We start from the raw sequence: 18320 nt of genomic DNA, 5'->3' as shown, positions 1-18320 counted from the left end.
ATTCCTCTAAAATGGTTTTTGATATTTCTCTTTTTCTGCTAATGATTAAAAGCTGAATATGTTATTATGTAGGTGTTTTGTGTTGCAGATTGTCTTTTCTTTGTTTTTGTTTTTTTCCTTTTTATTTTAATGGGTTGAGCCTTCTGGTCATCAGGGACAGAAACTCCTCCCTGCAAAAACTCAAGTTAGTCAGCTAAGTCTGTGTCCTTCAACTAAAGCAGAGATGTTTTCTTTGATTCTCTGAAACGAGGACTCCCTCTTATGCAACTGATAAATATGGATGAGTGTTTCATAGCAGGGAAGGGCAAAAAAAGACAGGTTCTAATGAGGCTAGGCTGTTTTGATGATGCCATCATCGAATGTTCTTCTGAATTTCCAAAATAAGAGTTGGGAGAGTTAGTTTGAAAACAGATTACAGTATAAGATTGTTGTTGTTTTGTGTTTATTACTGTAACAGTAGTATGCTCTATGCTTTTTAACCCTATTTAATTTTTCTTCCACATAAGTAATTTATTTACATGTTGCGTTTAGAGCTGTAACAATTATCTGCTTGCCTAAGGTTAATCATGAATTATAGATAAAGTAGCTGTGAGCTATGTTGTTTAAATGTAGTTTTTATACATATGCAGGTTTTAGAACTTCTCACACACTCCTACAGAAAGTAGTGAACATTCTTATATGAAAAATGTGATAATTTAAGTAAAAACAAAGATAAAACCCTTAACATACGTTGCACTTACTCTGTAGCGTGATTTGTAATTTTGTGCCCACACACACACACACACACACACACACACACACACACACACACACACACACACACACACACACACACACACACACACACACACACACAATGCCCCTATGACACTACTGCCTACATGTGTTCCTCACCACAAATTAAGTGATGCTGTAATTAATAAAGCCAACCCCAAGGGTGCAGAAATTAATTAATTCCACTGGATTGAAGTCCAAATCTCAAGGAGAGTTACTGGTTTCCCAGAATCCTCCTGGGTGTTATTTGTTATGAGTGAAAGCATATGTATTTTTGTGTGTTCTCAAGTGAAATATCTCAGCAAATGTGTTGTGATGTTTTTAATAACCCAGATTTGTGTAGGTGATCTGTGTCTGTTCGAGTTTAACACTGTGCTGGAAACAACTGTCCTCTATGCCGAATGCTTTAAATGGGCCAGTATAAAGACAGACTGGTTTGTTGTTAATGTGGAAAAATACACAGTTGTTTTACTGAAGGTACGAGCATGAATAGAGTCACAGTGTGAATCAGACTGACTCTGAATCAAATGGAGAGCTGTAATGTTCAGTGGAGCATGTCGTCTGGTCGGCTCCTCTCCTTACAGTTAACAAAACCCTGCACTGCAGTTAGTCTGCCAGAGCAGAGATGTTAAAATCATTTGGTGCCTCATTTTGGAGCAGCACACTCTCTGGCCACATTTAGAGATTCAAACGTTGTTTTCATTGCTACACTAATTTGTAGACAAGTAGACACAGGATACTCACATTAACATTGCAGCTATGGTCAAAAAGACCTGTTTTGCTGTTGTCTAATGAGGAAGACATCTTACTATAGTAAAATTATTAAAAAATGTAGTATAGTTTTCCCCTAGTTTGATTTTGACTTTCTTTGATTTGACATTTTATTCTGTAACATTTTGGCAAAACCTCTTGAGAATAATATTTTATATTGATACATTTCATTTGTAAAAAAAATGGTTAATATTTCTGATCAATGAACATATGACAAAGCATTCACAACACAATAGAGATATTGATGTAGAGCTATAGAGCAAGTGCAGGCACTGAGATCTACAGTCAATAACATACAGTACATCTTTTGTTTTGCTACCTAGCTTACTGTCACACCTCTGTCAGCCTAACCCCAACACATCAGCTAAAGTCCTTGCTGGCATTTGACCTCTCATGCTCTAACTCCTCATAAACAATCCCATTTTTACTCCAGCCTTGGCAACTGCACATTTTCACAACATGTTAATAGCAGACTCTGCCAACTAGATGATTTCTGTTCTCCACCTTCGCTCCAACAGTCACGTCTCTGAGGCTGAGGAGGGTAGTTTTGCAGAGGACGACTGGTAAGATGACTGGGTGTGAAATGGTAGTTGTTTTTGTATTTGTTTTTTTTTTTCGCTCTTCGCTTTTGTGATGTATTAGTGTTGCCTTGCCTTGTGGAAATCGTGACTTTGAACACAATACATCAGTGTATCTTTGCTGTTCTTTTTTCACTGTGCATTCAGTACACTTGGAAAGTGTTGTATGTAACTGTGACTCTGGACTCGCTGTGTATATCCCTTGTTTTTGCTGGTATTGTATTAGAATTATTATTGAATTTTTATGCTTCTACATAAAAAAGACACTGATATTTATTTAACAGATTTGATAGCTTGAGACTTTCATTATGCACAGTATGTTGTGTTAAGGCTGGAGCTTTGCAGCACTTTCTCCTTTTCCCCAGTTAACATCAAACCATCTCTGAATTACTCTCTCTCTTTCTTACACTCACACACACACACACACACACACACACACACACACACACACACACACACACACACACACACACACACACACACACAGAGGCCTATTTCTGAGATCCATCTGCTACAGTGTTGAGATCTGCAGTAACAGCATGGGTGTGTCTCATACATTTTGCATGGTGGATTGGGACCTGTTTGTTAATGCCTAGTATGCCAAAATGTTGAATCTTGCTGCTTTAAAGGAAGTTGCCAGCTTCCATAAAAGCATGTTGTTGTTTTTTTTGGGACTGAGGTTTTATTTACACACTAATAGCTTAGAAATCCACGGGCAAGTGAAAAACATATGAGTGTGTTTTATAGATTGATGATATACAGTATATAGTGCTGGATCAGTCTTAATGTTATGGTTCTTCTTTAAATTGAGGTTAATATAAATTAAAGCTGGTCTCAGTCCAGGTTCAAAGAATGTATAGCTAAAATTTTGACAGAGGTCAGTGATAAATGTAATATTTCCTCCTCCTAACTGTCGGGGACAGGGCATCATGATGTGTTATAGGTCTGATCTGAAGCCTGACAATTGACTGTGAACAGGCAGCACCCTTGTTCCCATAGTGACAGGACCTCTCTGTGCTGGCAGATAATCAATAACTGACCGTCCTCCACACCCAGCCTCATGCCTCAGAAATTTCATCAAGACACTTGATGTGGCGAGCTACACTACGGCTGCAGAGAAATGCTTTGTGTTTCCTTCCCTGTACAATGGTTTGAAACAGTTATCACAGTTTCACAGACCCCTGTCAAAAATAGCATTTCCATTCTCTAGGTGAGAAATACATTAGATTTTATTTGATGAAAATACAAACCACATTCCCATAAATGAAAAACCTGTAATTTGTAAATTCGCTTGAACCTTCACTTCCTTTTCAGATTTTTACATGGCATATAGTAATAAATGCTGTGAGCGTGATACATTTCACTAACCTGCAGTGCATCTATGTAAGTGTAGCACAGTATTGACTCTGGCACTGCTGTTTTTACTTTACTGTCTTTTACCTATATTTCTTTCCTGCTTAACCGTCTGTCATGGAATAGATGGGAGCACTACTGTCCGGCTGGATGGTTGGATCTTGGGGATTTGAACAATGTTTCTTGTGGGATTAGAAAGACTTATGGGTGCTAATGGCAACTTTAGTAACATTTCAACATCCAACCCCAGTGCCACTAATGAAGCTGCTGTCTACCTGATCTATATGGCTATAGTTAACATAATTAACAGCTAGTGACTACATACAACTTTACTGCCCCAAGCAACTGTTAGAAGGATTAAAAACATGTCCTTCTGTGAGCTAAAAGATCTTCTCTGCGACCCAAAATCTTAGTAGTAGTTCCTCTGTAGTTCATAAAGATTGTTTAATATTTTTATTTTGCTATATTCATAATGACTTGAAATTTATTTTGCATCTTGCAAGTAACAAAAAAAAAGAATTCTAGTGCAAGTATGTAATTTATTAGTGTTTAGCTTTGATTAGTTTTATGATTAATATGGTCATTTTGTACCTGCCAAGAAATCCCTCCTCCTGCTGTGTCCCTGTAAGCAGTTCCTCTTGCATTATTTAATTTCTAAAGCTAAAGGGAGTTCAATTTATTATTTATGGAAATGGCTGAAGTGAGTATGATATTAAAAGGGGTAAATAAATGAATATTATTCTTTTGTGCTCTGTGAAAATAAACAGTCTTATTTTAGGACATTTCTGTGCCTCTCTGTGAGCATGGACAAAATCCCAAATTGTCACACATCACATCACGTTATTTAACCTCAGGGGGGCTGCGTTTGCTTTCTGTCTGCACTGCGCTTGATACTTTTCTCAGCAAGTATCAATATTGTTGGCACATAGCATGGCTCTGTTAAAACCAGTTTTGTGGTGCCGGGCCCCGTGCAGATCAGTCTTATGTAGAGAATAAAGCATTTGTCAGTTAATTGATCAGTTTGTCAACTGATTGCAGTTGCAAGTAATTGAAGTAACATTCAGCCATTTTTTATATATTGTGATAAACTCAGTGTGTTTGGGATTTGTGTTGGTCAGATAAAACAATTTATTGAGTTGCATATGGCTCAAGAAAATAGTTTGCAGATGAATAAACTACGATTGCAGTCATTTGTCTTTTGTCTGTAGTTCGTGGCAAGAATGTGTTTCAATGCTTGATTTTTAAAACCAAATGAATTCTAGCCTGCCAGGCTGCGCAGTGGTAGACATTCACTAGAAAGCCTTTCTCTTTTGTGGTCTGTATTGTCATATTTGGAAAACTGTCAAATGCTAGTAGTAAGTTGTACTTTTATGTAAACTCCTGTTGTTGTCATAAGCATTGTTATGAGAATGTGCTCTGATCATGATGCATATGAAACGTTTGTTGTTTACTATTCAATACAGTATGTTCTAGCCCATTGTCCCTGCTAGGGCGAGGTGATATCAAGTATTCCAGTGTGTTCTGTTGTTTTGACTTCTCCATCTTGTCTTTCCAGGCACAGCTCACACTCATCTGATGAGGCTGGATTTAATGACCCGAGTTTACTGGAAAACCTCCAAAGTAATCACGTAAGTAATGTCAGGGTTTTCTGCTGCCTGCCTGCAGTGACGGCTGGTGCTCAGGACAAAATTAAGAAGGAGTGTTTGTTTGAATACTTTCTTTCTGAAGTGTGCTTAAAATGATGAAAAGATGTCCAGATTATGTCTGGGTATCATATTTTGACTTGGCTCCTTTTCATAATTGTTAGTAAAATGATGCTGAGGGGTGTATTAAAATACACAGTAAATACAGACAGGAAAAGCAAAATAGTTTATTTTAAGTTTATTTTAACAGGATGAAGACCTGTATATGAGAATTGTTTAAAACAATGGCTATGGACATGTGCTTGGTGTCTCACAGATCTTTAGAGGGAACACTTATGACCACCTGTGAGTGAAAACTGTGACTGATTGGCTGATTGAGTCACTCAGCTGCAGAACCGCTGGGGAGGCAGAATGTCACATCTAATTATGTGCACTAGCACTGCCCAGAGAAAGTAGTACTCCTACTGTGATGTTTGCTTTGTTATGACAGCAGAGTTTGACTAGAATCTAGTTTAGCTTCACATTGATAGCCCTGCACCCACTGCTAATTATGGTTCCTAACCAACCACTGTGAAGAAACCACAGTCTCGCTCCATCTCTGATGATAATGATGCCGCTTATGATTAATCTGTTTGGTTGTAGGTGTCCTAGTGTTGTGTTGAGAGTAGATGTCTTAATAGAGTCATAGTTTTTCCTCCATGTGTTATTTCCAGACTGGTCACCTTCTAATTTCTTAGCAGACTAATATCATGATGCTGTCAGAATTTTTGTTGAGTTAGGGTTAGTTTTTGGTTTTGAAATTAAATGGAGGTTAATTCTGATAATGCTGCCATTAAAGCAATAGCTTAACATTTTCATCTTCTTCAATATTCAAGATGCTTTTCTGAGGTTTTATTAGGGGTTTGTGTGCAGGACGTTGTCTTTCTTTCCTTTTTTTTTTTTTTTTTTAACTTCCCTTGCTGTATCTTTCCAAAATGTTTGTGACATCTAGTAAGATGCACTAGTGGAGTCGTCAGGAAGTTGCCAAGTCTTGCACATTATCTCCAGTAAAACCATAAACTATTGTTTTTACATTTATTGTCGTGGATAGAACAATTGAAATCGAACATGAAGATGTTATGAGGGTGTGTCTTTAGAGGTTGATTTTGTTGGAGCCATGCTAGCTGTTTGCCCCTCTTTCCAGTGTTTGTGTTACACTAAGCTAACTTGCTGCAGGCTGTAACTCCATATTTGCTGCACAAACATGACAGTGGTATTGATCTTCCCACTAGACTCTTTCTACTACGACAAACAAGCCTATTTTCAAAACTTTTTTCTATTTCTTTCCATCTACAAGAGAAACATTAAGCTTATGACTATTTCTAGCCTTCAGACACTATTCATAAAACACCACTGGTTTACTCTCACTCTCACACATGACACGACTTTAGGTGCTAAATTAGGTGAATGGTTTTATTTAACAGCTAATGTTTTCACAGTTAAAACACTGTCCTGTTGGGCGTCAGGTTCTCTTTTATTTGAACATTACTAATCCCTTATCTTTAACAGTTTTGCATGACTGCAGGCTGTTTGTAGTATTAATACAATGTAGAGGGGGCTGTCAGACTAGAGGACAGAGGAATTGAGTGCTGACAAAAATAAACATCCTCTCTGGTGTTTTTCATGTTCTCTTGAGTTGCTGAACATTTTCTCAGCCTGCAGAGTTTCAGCAGTCTTTAAGGGTGTTTGTTTGCTCGCACACTCGCCCAGGCTCTCTGTTTTATTTTCTCTTGACCCTTCAACTTTTGACACACTGGCCATGTCTGAAGTGATGAGTGTCCGTCACTGTTGCTGTGACTCTGATTGCTCAGGAGTCGGTGAGGATGATAGCTAGCAGCCCAGTATTAGCTGTCACATCTAATTGTGCCAGCAGTGTAAATCTCACAATATGCCCTGCACTTTCTGCAAGGTTATCATCACATTCTATATGTTGGTCCTCCTATAACTGTGAGGACTCTCTTCATATAGTGTATGCCTTAACCCCTAACCCAAGCTTAAAGGAATAGGATTTTTTGCTGAGATGAGACTTAGAGGAGACACACAGAAAACATGTACATATATGTCCGTTTAATATAAGATAGTCATGAGAGCTTGTCTAAGCTGGTTTGCTCAGTAGGAATCAGCAGGTAATGTGAGTGTGCAGTAGCCCAGGGTGAATAAAATCTGCCTACCAGCACCTCCAAATCTCATTAATAAACACATTATGTGCTGTTTGTTTAATCCGTGAAAACCAGAGTGTAAACAAAGTTTTGGTTTTAAAGGAGGTTATGGGCTGGACCGTCTCTTTGCTCAAAGTAGACTTAATTTTCATCTTGTTACAGTCTCACAGACAACAGATGCTCTCCAAATATTATTAATACAATACTACTTTAGATTTATGAAGAAGTGAGGACCAGCATTTTTAATGATATCAACCACATGATTTAAATCTCAGCTGGCTCCTTACATAGATAAGAACGCCTGCACTGCACATCCACACCCTGACATGTCCCTCAGAGGTTACCTGTCAAGCCAAACTAGATTAGCATGCTCTTAAGAGGCAGAGGGGGATCTCACAGCCACCTGGACTGTAACTCTAATTTACAAAAGGCAGCCTGATTTTCCTTCACCTCTTCCTTTCATTTGCTCCTTTGTTCCCTGTTAGAGATCATTCATCAGAGTTGCCATGGCAAACAGAAAAAGCTAATTTAATTACTGTCTGTGTGTACACAGCTTTTGTGAGGGGAATAAAATGCAGGTGTTTTTGAGCACACTGGTCCACAAAGAGCATTGTTGGTTATCTGTGTTACATCTGCTGTATATTATGTGTTAGTAAAGTGTTTTTAGACAGAAATATTTATCAATAGTGTTTTTTAATGCTGGAAAACAACAACTGGAATATGAGCTTAGTCTGCCGCTGACCTCATTGTTAACAATCATTAGCAACTAATAGCTTTCAGGCTACAGCCTGTACTGTTACTTACTGTATGATTCAGTCCTAACGAAGCCCTGCAGGCTGCTGATATCTCTGCCTCAGCTGTGACTGAGCCGAGCTGCCACTGAGTAGAAACTGGTGGTCCTGTAGCCTCAGACAGGAGCCTCAGCAGATGGCTGTCGTAGTCAACCCAGTGGCTAGTTAGTCATATGTTTCCCCTTATTAATCTAAAATGACCTCAGTATATAGGTTAGGCTTTTTTTAGGATTATAATAATTACTCACATTTTGTCAGCAGTTGTTCCACAGTGATGTTTACCCCTGACTTTCACAGTAACATTTGTACCACAGAGGAGACGTTCCAAGCCATTTCTTTCAGTTCTGGGGTGAATGATCAGTGCACAGTTGGTATACAGTTAAGACAAAGTTGTTTGGGTCTTTTTAACAGTACATGTTATTGTTTGGGTCATTTTAACACCACCAATTGTGGTTTGAATCATTTGTAATGTATGTTGTAAATATGACTGCTGTTTATGTGTATCAGCAGTATATCATGATTCCTACACATTAATCAGAGGCTGTCAAACTGTTCTTCCTCTTTCTTTGTTTTACTTTCTACACTTTCACCAAGATCTTTGTAATTGTTCTGGTTTGTTGTGACATGTTTTATTGAAGAAGCTTTTAAAGTCAACATGTCCTCTCCACTTCCTGCAGCCTACAGCTGCAGTCATCCTGGAATTCATGACCATGATGGCCATCTGTCACACGGCAGTCCCTGAGCGCACGGATGGAAAAATCGCCTACCAAGCTGCATCTCCAGGTAGATCACACCTTACTCAAAACAGCATTAGGATTAGCTTCTGGATTTATGCTGACCTGGTATCATCCAAATATCTGATGTGTAATATCTGATGTGTATAGGGAATAATTGTAAAATCTTATTACTGTTTAGTAAATGTAATCAGTGTCCTGGGGCTCACAAGAGAAAAGATAATTAGGGTCACAAGCAGGTCTTCCTTGCTTCCTTGCTTTATCACACAGGTTAGATATTGTAGAATGAAGTGGCTAATTAGATGTGTCTCACTAATTTGCACAGTCAAGTTTGCCATGCTCTGTTCTTCATATTTGTTTTTTGGTTACTGCCAGAAAACATCCACACATGATATAGAATGAGTGAACAAAATTAATAGCAGCAGTCTGGATCTGAAGATGCAGAAATGTTAGTATCATCTTCTGCAGACAAAGAAAAATAAGAAAAATAATCTGATCCTCACAGTGAAATGTCATTAGTAAAAAGAAATATTGAATTTAGTAATACTCGAACACAGAGATGAAGCACAATAATCAAGTTAGGACCCACCCACACCACACTGATACACTGACTCAGTTCGAGCTTAATATTTATTTTAGTACCTGCAGCTCCACACTTCTGTTACTGGTACATTTCTTGCTGATAGGTGACACAAGTTGGTCTAGAACTGCAGAGCCAGTCATAAAGCTAGAAAATTCAACTGCACCTGGTCCTATAAGTGCTTGGCATACATGAAGCTATGCATCCCTGAACTGTTTTTTGTTTATATTTGGACTCGTGTCTTAGCAAATGGAGTGTGTCACCACAACCTCCAGGCAGCAGTATTTCATAAAGACATTTATGTAATCAGGAGGAGAAAACCACTAATTATGTGGCCTGAAATTGCATTATTTTCCACTTGAAGAAATCACCACCATGACGAACATTAGAGGAGGTGAAATTTACTACAGAGGCCCTAAAAGTGTTGCCTTTGTATTTCTGTATTTCAAGGCATGTACCCACTGGCTTAATCGTGCTCACATAGTGGTTGCCCCTAGCAGCAGTATGTACATTTCCTGAAAATAAAGGACCATCCAATAAACTATGTAATGTCTTGATGCCTAATGACACATCTCTATGATCCAAATACACTGCCTGTCTAAAAAAAGGTAATGACTATTAACTAACTATAATTACTGCATAGATGATTATTTTTCAGCTGACAACAAGTTATTTAATGGATGCAGTGAGCTTCTTGTTTCTTAAACAACCATGTCTGAAGACACATCCTGTGGTGTGCCTACCGCACAAGCCTTTGGGGGCAGTGCTATGATCTGTGGCTGCTGCAGTTATTCAGGTCTAGGTTCAGTAAAGTTATGTGCTCAAAGAATGCCAGGATTCATCGGGCTGAAATTGTGAAAGAGTGGTTCATTTTCAAACACAAGGTCCAGACCTTAACCCCATTGAGAATCTTTGGGATGTGTTGGAAAAGAGTTTGCACAGTGGTCCGTGGACTCTCCCATCATCAGTATAAGATCTTGGTAAAAAATAATGCAACTCTGAACGTGAATAAATGTTAAGACAGTGTATAAACAATGGAGTAGCTCTTATTTAAGAAGTCAGAGCTAAGCTTCAGTTATTGATGGTCATGTCTTTCAGTGTATAAACATATTAAGAGATTGCAACTAAATTGGAGTTGTTAGTTTCTTGATGGACTACATCAGTAATCTCACTAAGAACAAACAGGACTCTGTAGATTCAGTTTAATATGTAAACAAATGCTTTGTTACCATTTATTTCTGTACTGATAGGGCACTTCATTGACCACATATTGACTTGCTGAAAGGGTTATATAATAACTCTACAAAGCCATGCTGCTGTCTTTCATCTTACATTTTGCTTGTGATTATTTTATTTATTTTTTTGCCTGATTGCTTAGAACAATCACAGTCTGGTGGAGCTTTGGGGTTTGAAGCAGAGCAGGGAATGTCTGTAAAGAGAAAGCTAGTTAAGTGAACTGTAAAAAACAAGCAGAGAGCTTTTTCCTGCCCTGCAGCATCCTCATGCAAGCTGTAGCATACGTTACCTGGTCTACATCTTTCAGTTTGTGAAAATCTGTTCACATAAGCCAGTGTTATTCACCAAATATGAAGGTGGTTATTATCATAAACGCCAGGTTTAAATTTCAGGTGGTCTTGAGACAGCATAACTTCTGTTTGTGTATTTGTCTGTAACACTTTGGCTTTCTGTTTTTCTCTTTGCATCTAAGATGAAGGAGCTCTTGTGAGAGCAGCACAAAACATTGGCTTTGTGTTTTCTGGAAGAACCCCAGACAGCGTCATAGTGGAAATAGTAAGTTGGATGAAACAAGTTTAATGAGAGACATGCAAGGTATTGTACTGATAGATGGATATTTACTTTCTTGCCAAGAGTTAGATGACAAGACAAGATTGATACAAGCATGTGTAGACCATACAATAATTATAAAGATACAACCAGCTAGTTTAGCTTAGCACAATGACCTGGGATAAAATGGGGGCTAAAGGAGATGTCCAAAAATGACAAATTCCAAATAAAATCATAGAAATTTGATTGGGCAATTATCAGGCAGCCTAATGAGATATTGAGTTTTATAGGAACCATGACATTTTGTTATCTTTATCCATTTCCCTCTGTCTACAGTCTTTATACTAAGCTAACCAACTGCTGACTCCACCAACCTCAAGAAGGCATCAAGTGTATTTCAAGTCTATCAAGTTTATTTTCATGTTATGAATTATTCCTTTAATTTATTTTTATGGCGTCTCTACAATCTGTAGAATATCTCCAGGCTGTGACTTTATTCATAATATAATAATTTAATTTAATGTATTCACTGTTTTTGTTTTACTGCTCAATTGTTCCAAAACAGACCTTGAGCTATCACTAATAAGCATATTAATAGAACTCAGCTGTTTTATTCACATCGTCCCGTAATGGAAAATGGCAAACTCCACATCCTCTGTGATTACATCCTAAGCTGATGCAGTGTGTGTGGCCTCTCCAACGCTCAGGTCATCCATCCTGTTGCTCCCTTAATTGGCTAACCTGATGATTGCACTCTAAGAGGCACAGACAGAAAGGCCAGAGCCATTTTCAGTTTTTTTCCTCTGCCGAGAACATCTTGTGTTGAAGACATTAGTCTAATTTCTTAACCTTTATTAGGCCTTCTAAAGCTCTCAGCATCTGTTTAATCACTCTGTCTTGTACCTACCTGTCTCTACGATTAATAAAGTTAATTGAATTTTACCTTGCTATTCTCTTTCAGTCAGCTCAGAGCAGGCAACTGATAAACACATTTAAAGTGCAATTAGGCTGATTGGAGTAGTGTGTCAAGGGTTTCTTGTGCTACTTAAGATAGGTTGTCTCAGAAGAAGACTCAAATTGAGGTGTCTTCTTTTGGAGTGTTTTAACTCATCTGTCTCCTTCAATTTAGCTTGGAACAGAGGAGAAGTACGAACTACTTCATGTGCTGGAGTTTACAAGGTACCATTTTGATAACTGCATTATTATGTACAATACGTTCTTATGGTTATAGGTTATATGTTTGAATTGCAGATTTTTATTTGCTGTAAAATTCCAAACAAAATCTAAATTTTGCCCTTATGATCTGTGCTAATTAACTATGTCACCTAGGTGTGTGTCTTTGGTTACTAATTTCAGCAGACATATGCTACCTCACACAGTACTTGATAATTAGCTGTAGCAGCTGCAACACCTTCTGATGTGATTTTTCTCATTTGATTTCTTTTCACATCCCACCTTCTTCTCTCATTATATTTCTCTGCTTTTTCTCTCACAGTACGCGGAAGAGGATGTCAGTCATCATGCGTACCCCATCTGGGAAAATCCGCCTCTACTGCAAAGGAGCTGTGAGTGTCCGTCTCTCTCCATGGCAACACATGACAGCCCATCACCATCATTGCCCCACACACACACACACACACACACACAAGTGTTAAAATCTCCCTCCACCTCTCTTATTGCATCTTCTGGTTGGGAATCTTTTCATATTTCACACATGGGTATCTGAAAGATGAAGGAAACACAAACATGATCTTCCACAGGAAGGTACTCAGCTGCCAGATTAGACTCAATTCACAAGTGTATAGTGCAGAGTAAGTATGGTATAAAGCTACCTAGACCAAAATAATTTTTTTCACTTAGCAAGTTGATGTGTATGTTTTGTTATACCTGCCTATAGTTGAATAGTATTTGACTCATATCAACAACTGGAAAACTGGAAAAATAATTACAATAATAACATTTAGTTTTTATGTTTCATTTTACTTTTGTTCATAATTTCTTTTTGATTGGACAGGATAGAGATATATTTGTAACGTATTCATTCTGAATAGAAACTGAGAGGACTTACCAGAGCTGGATCCAACCTGAGAACACCCATTTGCCCTGTAGTCAACGTTCAGGGTTTGTTTCGTTCCAGTCTAGCTGTCGGTAACCAACGTGTGTTCGTTTCCCTTCAGGACACAGTGATCTATGACCGTCTGGCAGACAGCTCTAAGTACAAAGAGATCACACTGAAACACCTGGAGCAGTTTGCCACTGAGGGTGAGTGAGTGAATATTGCCCCCTGTCTGTGAAAAGTGAAACAACACTCTGCACCTATGTTTTTTTTTTCTACTGTCACACAGAAGTATTTATCTTTCTCTTAGAGGTTATCCTCATGTATCACTATTTAATGTACAGCTGATCCGAATCCAACAAAACACTCTTTCTAGACCTTCACTGGTCTAAGACTGCAGGAGTTTTAAACTGGCAGTGGAGCTGAAAGACAGTGCATGACAGACTGTGCTCATACTGCCCCCTCGTGAGACACCAGAAAAATGATGTCATTGGAAATACTTGATGTGGGCTAAATATAGCAACCAGGACAGAATGGGAAGATCTTCAGTCACAGTAATTTGGAGAAGCATGAATAAAATGCCATAACGCCCTTTAGCTTACAGACAGTATGAATAACTGTTTATATTCATAACATCTTAAAAATGTATTGTTTCATTTCTATGTAGATATTAGGACATTAAATAGTAAAAACATTATTATTGATTTAATGTCTGTATAGCTCACTAGTATTGTGTACAAGAGTATTGTGATCCTGTTGTTGACAGATGGATCAAAAGATCCATATAACTGAAAAACTTCAGATCTACATGAAAGTTGAGCCTAGTACACAAATCAAAGTTTTGAAATGGAAAATCATTCATGACATTTGACCCAGGTGATATTGTTTCCTCATCCAGGGCTACGAACTCTGTGCTTCGCAGTGGCAGACATCAGTGAGTCAAACTATCAGCAGTGGCAGGAGCTCCATCACAGAGCCTGCACCTCCCTGCAGAACAGAGCCCTAAAACTGGAGGAGAGCTACGAACTGATAGAGAAGGTTTGTTAAGTTAAACACTAACAAATGAACAACATATATTTGAAAATCCTCTGTTAATCTGCAGTAAAACAAAGCTGAACTGGGGCCTCTACACCTCCTCTAATACTGTACTGTGATTGAAGTCAGAAATGTTCTTCATTATGTGTTTACGTGAAAGACATTCAAAGTTTGACCAAACAGGTCAGATTGTCTTACTGTGAGGTGGGTGTTTGACACAGAAAGCCACAGTGGTAAGCACTTCTGCATGCTCATAACAAATAGAAGCAATCAATCATGAAATAAACATAAAAGCTTTCAAAGAGGAAAATATTAGGTGTGCACTTAATGGGCAGAGTGTGGCACTCCAGCTGCCAGGGTTTGGGGTTTATTGTTCCCTGGGGCCACCCAAAGATAAAATGCACACTTTATGCCACATGAGGGCACAGTGGTGTCACAGTCAACAGTGTAAATCAGTCAGGTGAAGTTACTTTTATACCATTTCTCAAAAAAGATCCTCAGGTGTACATACTGTTTGTGTAAGAAAATATTTCTACAAAATTCTACAAATGTAATAAAAATGATAATAACTAAAATAAATGACTAATTGTCATGACTTAAATTATTTTTTGTCTTAAAATATTATTATTCCCTAAAATTATTAACATTCTTCTTCAAAGACACTTGTTCACTATGCTCATTGTTTTATAAAGTATATAACTGTAACTGTGTCAGTTTTTGAAGGAACATTTGTCATCTATGTGACTCATTGGTTGAAGTTTACATTGATTATTTCTGGAATACTTGTGGTTCAGCCAACCACAAATAACGGGACAGAATCTTCCTGGAACACTATTAGGAGGCCTGTGCAACAGATCGAAACTTTCAGTTTTGTGATCTCCTACACTGCAGCCCTAGTTTGCTAAGTGCTTTTCTTTTTACACATTGAATAAATTCAGAATAGCAGCAGCCACCCTCTTAGTGAAAGAAGAAACACAGACGTCACTGAAGCACAAATACCTCTTGAATTTTGATCAACCCACCGACACCAGATTGAATCTCCCAGCATTTGGTTAGTTGTTGTTTGGCTTGGAGGTGAAATCCTGATCCATGTGGCTCATAATAACAACCACAGGAACAACAGAACTATTCACTTCAAAAAGGTAAATGGGGACTCATTAGATATCGGCATGTTCTTCCCCAGGCGTAGTTTTCTGTGCCATGTGGTTCTCAGTGATTAAAGATTAGAGAGGACAGAGCTACAGACGCGCAGGAAGCAGGACTCGGGTCAAAACCTAAAGAGTTCCCCCTGCCTTTCCTCTGTTGCTGACTCTGGTCTCCCCTCTACCCCTGGGTCTTGTCAAATCTTGGGACCCGTGATGGGCCCATATGAGCCCATAACCAGCAGCAGTGAACCACTAAGTTTCCTGGGAAAAACACCAACAGTGTGTGAGAGCTTGTAGGAGAGCGATCGTGTCTCACACACACTAAGTAACTGATCCATTACTCTTAAGCCTGCGGTGGTTTTTCTGGGTGATAAACAAGAGCAGCTGATGAAGGGAAAAACACAATTGAGTGAGCGATACAGCTTTGGTCACATGTTTCTCTTACACATGACGTTTTAAAGCCCTTCCTCTGGTATGATCACATAAATTAGCTTTTATTTTTTGTTTGTTTTGTTTTTGTTGTTTTTCTGATGTAGAACCTGCAGCTCCTGGGAGCCACTGCAATAGAGGACAAGCTCCAGGATAAGGTTCCCGAGACAATAGAGACACTGATGAAGGCTGACATCAAGATCTGGATCCTGACTGGGGACAAACAGGAAACAGCCATCAATATTGGTAAGACTCATTGACAATAAGACTGGAACCTCATCAAAGACCTCTTCTGCCTAATACATGCAATGCAATAGAATTGCACTCGTATAACAATATCAGGTGGAGATAGAAGACCAGAGATATCGCTGAATATCCTGAATAAACCTGGCTCCTACTACATGACCTACAACGCAACGCAACTGAAATTGACTCATGACTTATAATTTTTGTTCATCATAACAGTATTCCTGTTTCACACTTGTCAAAGTAAATGGAAAGTCAGGTCAAATTTTAGGATAATATGGGAAATATGTACAGTATGTAATAGATAGAACAGAGCAGCATAGTAGGTTTACAGTATGGATATACAGGATGACACAATTATAGATTGTAGTCTTCTCTATCTTGAAGATCTGAAAAGTGGAGAGACTACACAAAAACATGAGACAAAATCCAAACACATCAGTTAATCTTGAGAAGGAAACAAACACACAGACGGACAGAAGGAAGGAGGGGCTGGGGCTCCTGGACAAGGATCCACATCCAAAACATCTGGAAATGATGCAACAGTGGGAGAGAGAGGGGGCAGGATGGGAAAGAGAAAGCCACACATTTTGGACATGAATGTCCTCATGTCACCGGTGAACCTGATCTGCTGAGTGATTAACGTCACTCCAGCCTCTTACAGGTACTCCAGTCAGTCTTGAGGTCATTCTTCACCTAGCAAGACAAACTACTGACGAGCTGAATGCTTTCCCAACACATGTATCAAACAAAAGCCTGAATGAGCACACTGCACCGCCATTAAATAAGTAACATGCATATGTATATTAGCATTATGTAAGGTTAATTACCACAAATAGATTAAACTTTGAATACAGTCAACTTCGTAACACTGACTTTGATACGAAGAGTACCTCCGTTTGTGGCTATACCTACCACTGTGGTCTGACTGAATCAGCCCTTTGTGCCCACTTTGCCCAGATGTGAGGAGGCTCTGCAGAAGCACAGGCTCACTGAAAGGATTTTACAAGTCTGCTTTTTGACTGAGTTGCTCTGTAAAATCTTTGCTGAATATTGACTTTGTTTTTTTTTTGTTTTTTTTTTTTAACTATTTTCCTCACTGAAAGATGATCTCCATTGCCAGTGTTCACGTTTAGGTTTTTTTTTTTTACATTTCAAGGTGGTCTGAACCACCCAAACGTCATTCTTGGCACAGAATATCAGACATAAATGTACTTATTTTCACATATTTATAAAGTACAGCTTCTCCGTTTTATCTGAAGCTGTCATTGTTTCAGTGTGACCCTGCACTAACATGACAATGTGCAGTACCTACGCTGTGTGTCTGGCTGCCTGAGTAAAGAGCAGTGTTTGTTCTGAGACACGTTCCCAGTGCTGTGAGCTGTTTTTACAGGGGAGTTGTATGTATCCTATGCTTAGCACAGGTCCGAGCCAGAATTTAGATCCAGCTGGTCAAGCTTGGTGGGAGACACTGCTCACCTGAATAAGCTTATCACAGATTAGAAGCACATAAATAGCACTATTAACGCCAGAGGGTTCATCATGCCTTTAGGCATTTTCTGTATCACTATTCAGACATGAGCCCCCATATAACCCACCTTTGTCATTACTTTCAGGTCCCCACTCTTCCTGTCTCCCAAAATCCTAATCGATTGCCTTCTGGGTAAAACTTTTTATCTTCAATTGTTGCTCCAGAGACAACATCCCAGATTACTATGACACAAGCGTGGCCGTTACACATTCTTCAAATCCTGTGGGAGCAGTGTTTAGTTCCGCCTGAGATGGAGAAAGGCCAGGAATTTAACTTTCTCTGGTGAAATAAAAAAGGGCAGTTTGGCAGTCAAATTAGTTTAAGGTAAACACATTAAGCGGAAGGGCTGTGGCAGGAATTGACAAGGGGAAAGGGAGTAGAGACAGTGTTGAGATGGGGAGTCCTTTTCCACACATTGGCAAATTTTTAGACGTTTGCACCTTTGTTCTTAAGAAAACAAACTGCCAGATCCCAGACCCCGACCCTGTTTGGTTTTGACTCAGGAGGTGAAACCGACTCATTTCCTCATGTAGGGCCCCCTCCATGTGTGTACTGTGTGCACATTTGTGTTTCACTGTGACTGTGTTTTTTTGTATGTTTTATACATAATCTTATCTCAATTTCACTCAGAGAAAATACCACCCATGTATTCACAATATGTGGACTTTGTG

The 18320-nt window shown here is 38.8% G+C and overlaps 1 protein-coding gene across 4 annotated transcripts in view; it reads left to right on the top strand.

Annotated features, from left to right (window-relative positions):
* Window positions 1–18320, top strand: part of atp8a1 (ATPase phospholipid transporting 8A1) — an 87293-nt gene that overhangs the window by 33451 nt on the left and 35522 nt on the right. For all 4 annotated transcript variants that reach the window (XM_026358053.1, XM_026358052.2, XM_026358050.1 and 1 more), the window contains 8 exons: window positions 5032–5104; window positions 8786–8891; window positions 11131–11213; window positions 12337–12386; window positions 12703–12772; window positions 13385–13469; window positions 14162–14301; window positions 15980–16118. In XM_026358053.1, the coding sequence (XP_026213838.1) occupies window positions 5032–5104; window positions 8786–8891; window positions 11131–11213; window positions 12337–12386; window positions 12703–12772; window positions 13385–13469; window positions 14162–14301; window positions 15980–16118 (746 nt within the window). The remainder of the gene's footprint in view (window positions 1–5031; window positions 5105–8785; window positions 8892–11130; window positions 11214–12336; window positions 12387–12702; window positions 12773–13384; window positions 13470–14161; window positions 14302–15979; window positions 16119–18320) is intronic.

Source organism: Anabas testudineus, chromosome 10 (genome assembly GCF_900324465.2).
Source record: "Anabas testudineus chromosome 10, fAnaTes1.2, whole genome shotgun sequence".
NCBI lineage: Eukaryota > Metazoa > Chordata > Actinopteri > Anabantiformes > Anabantidae > Anabas > Anabas testudineus.
The sequence above is the reverse complement of the archived record's forward strand: the minus strand, read 5'-3'. Positions and strand labels throughout refer to the sequence as shown.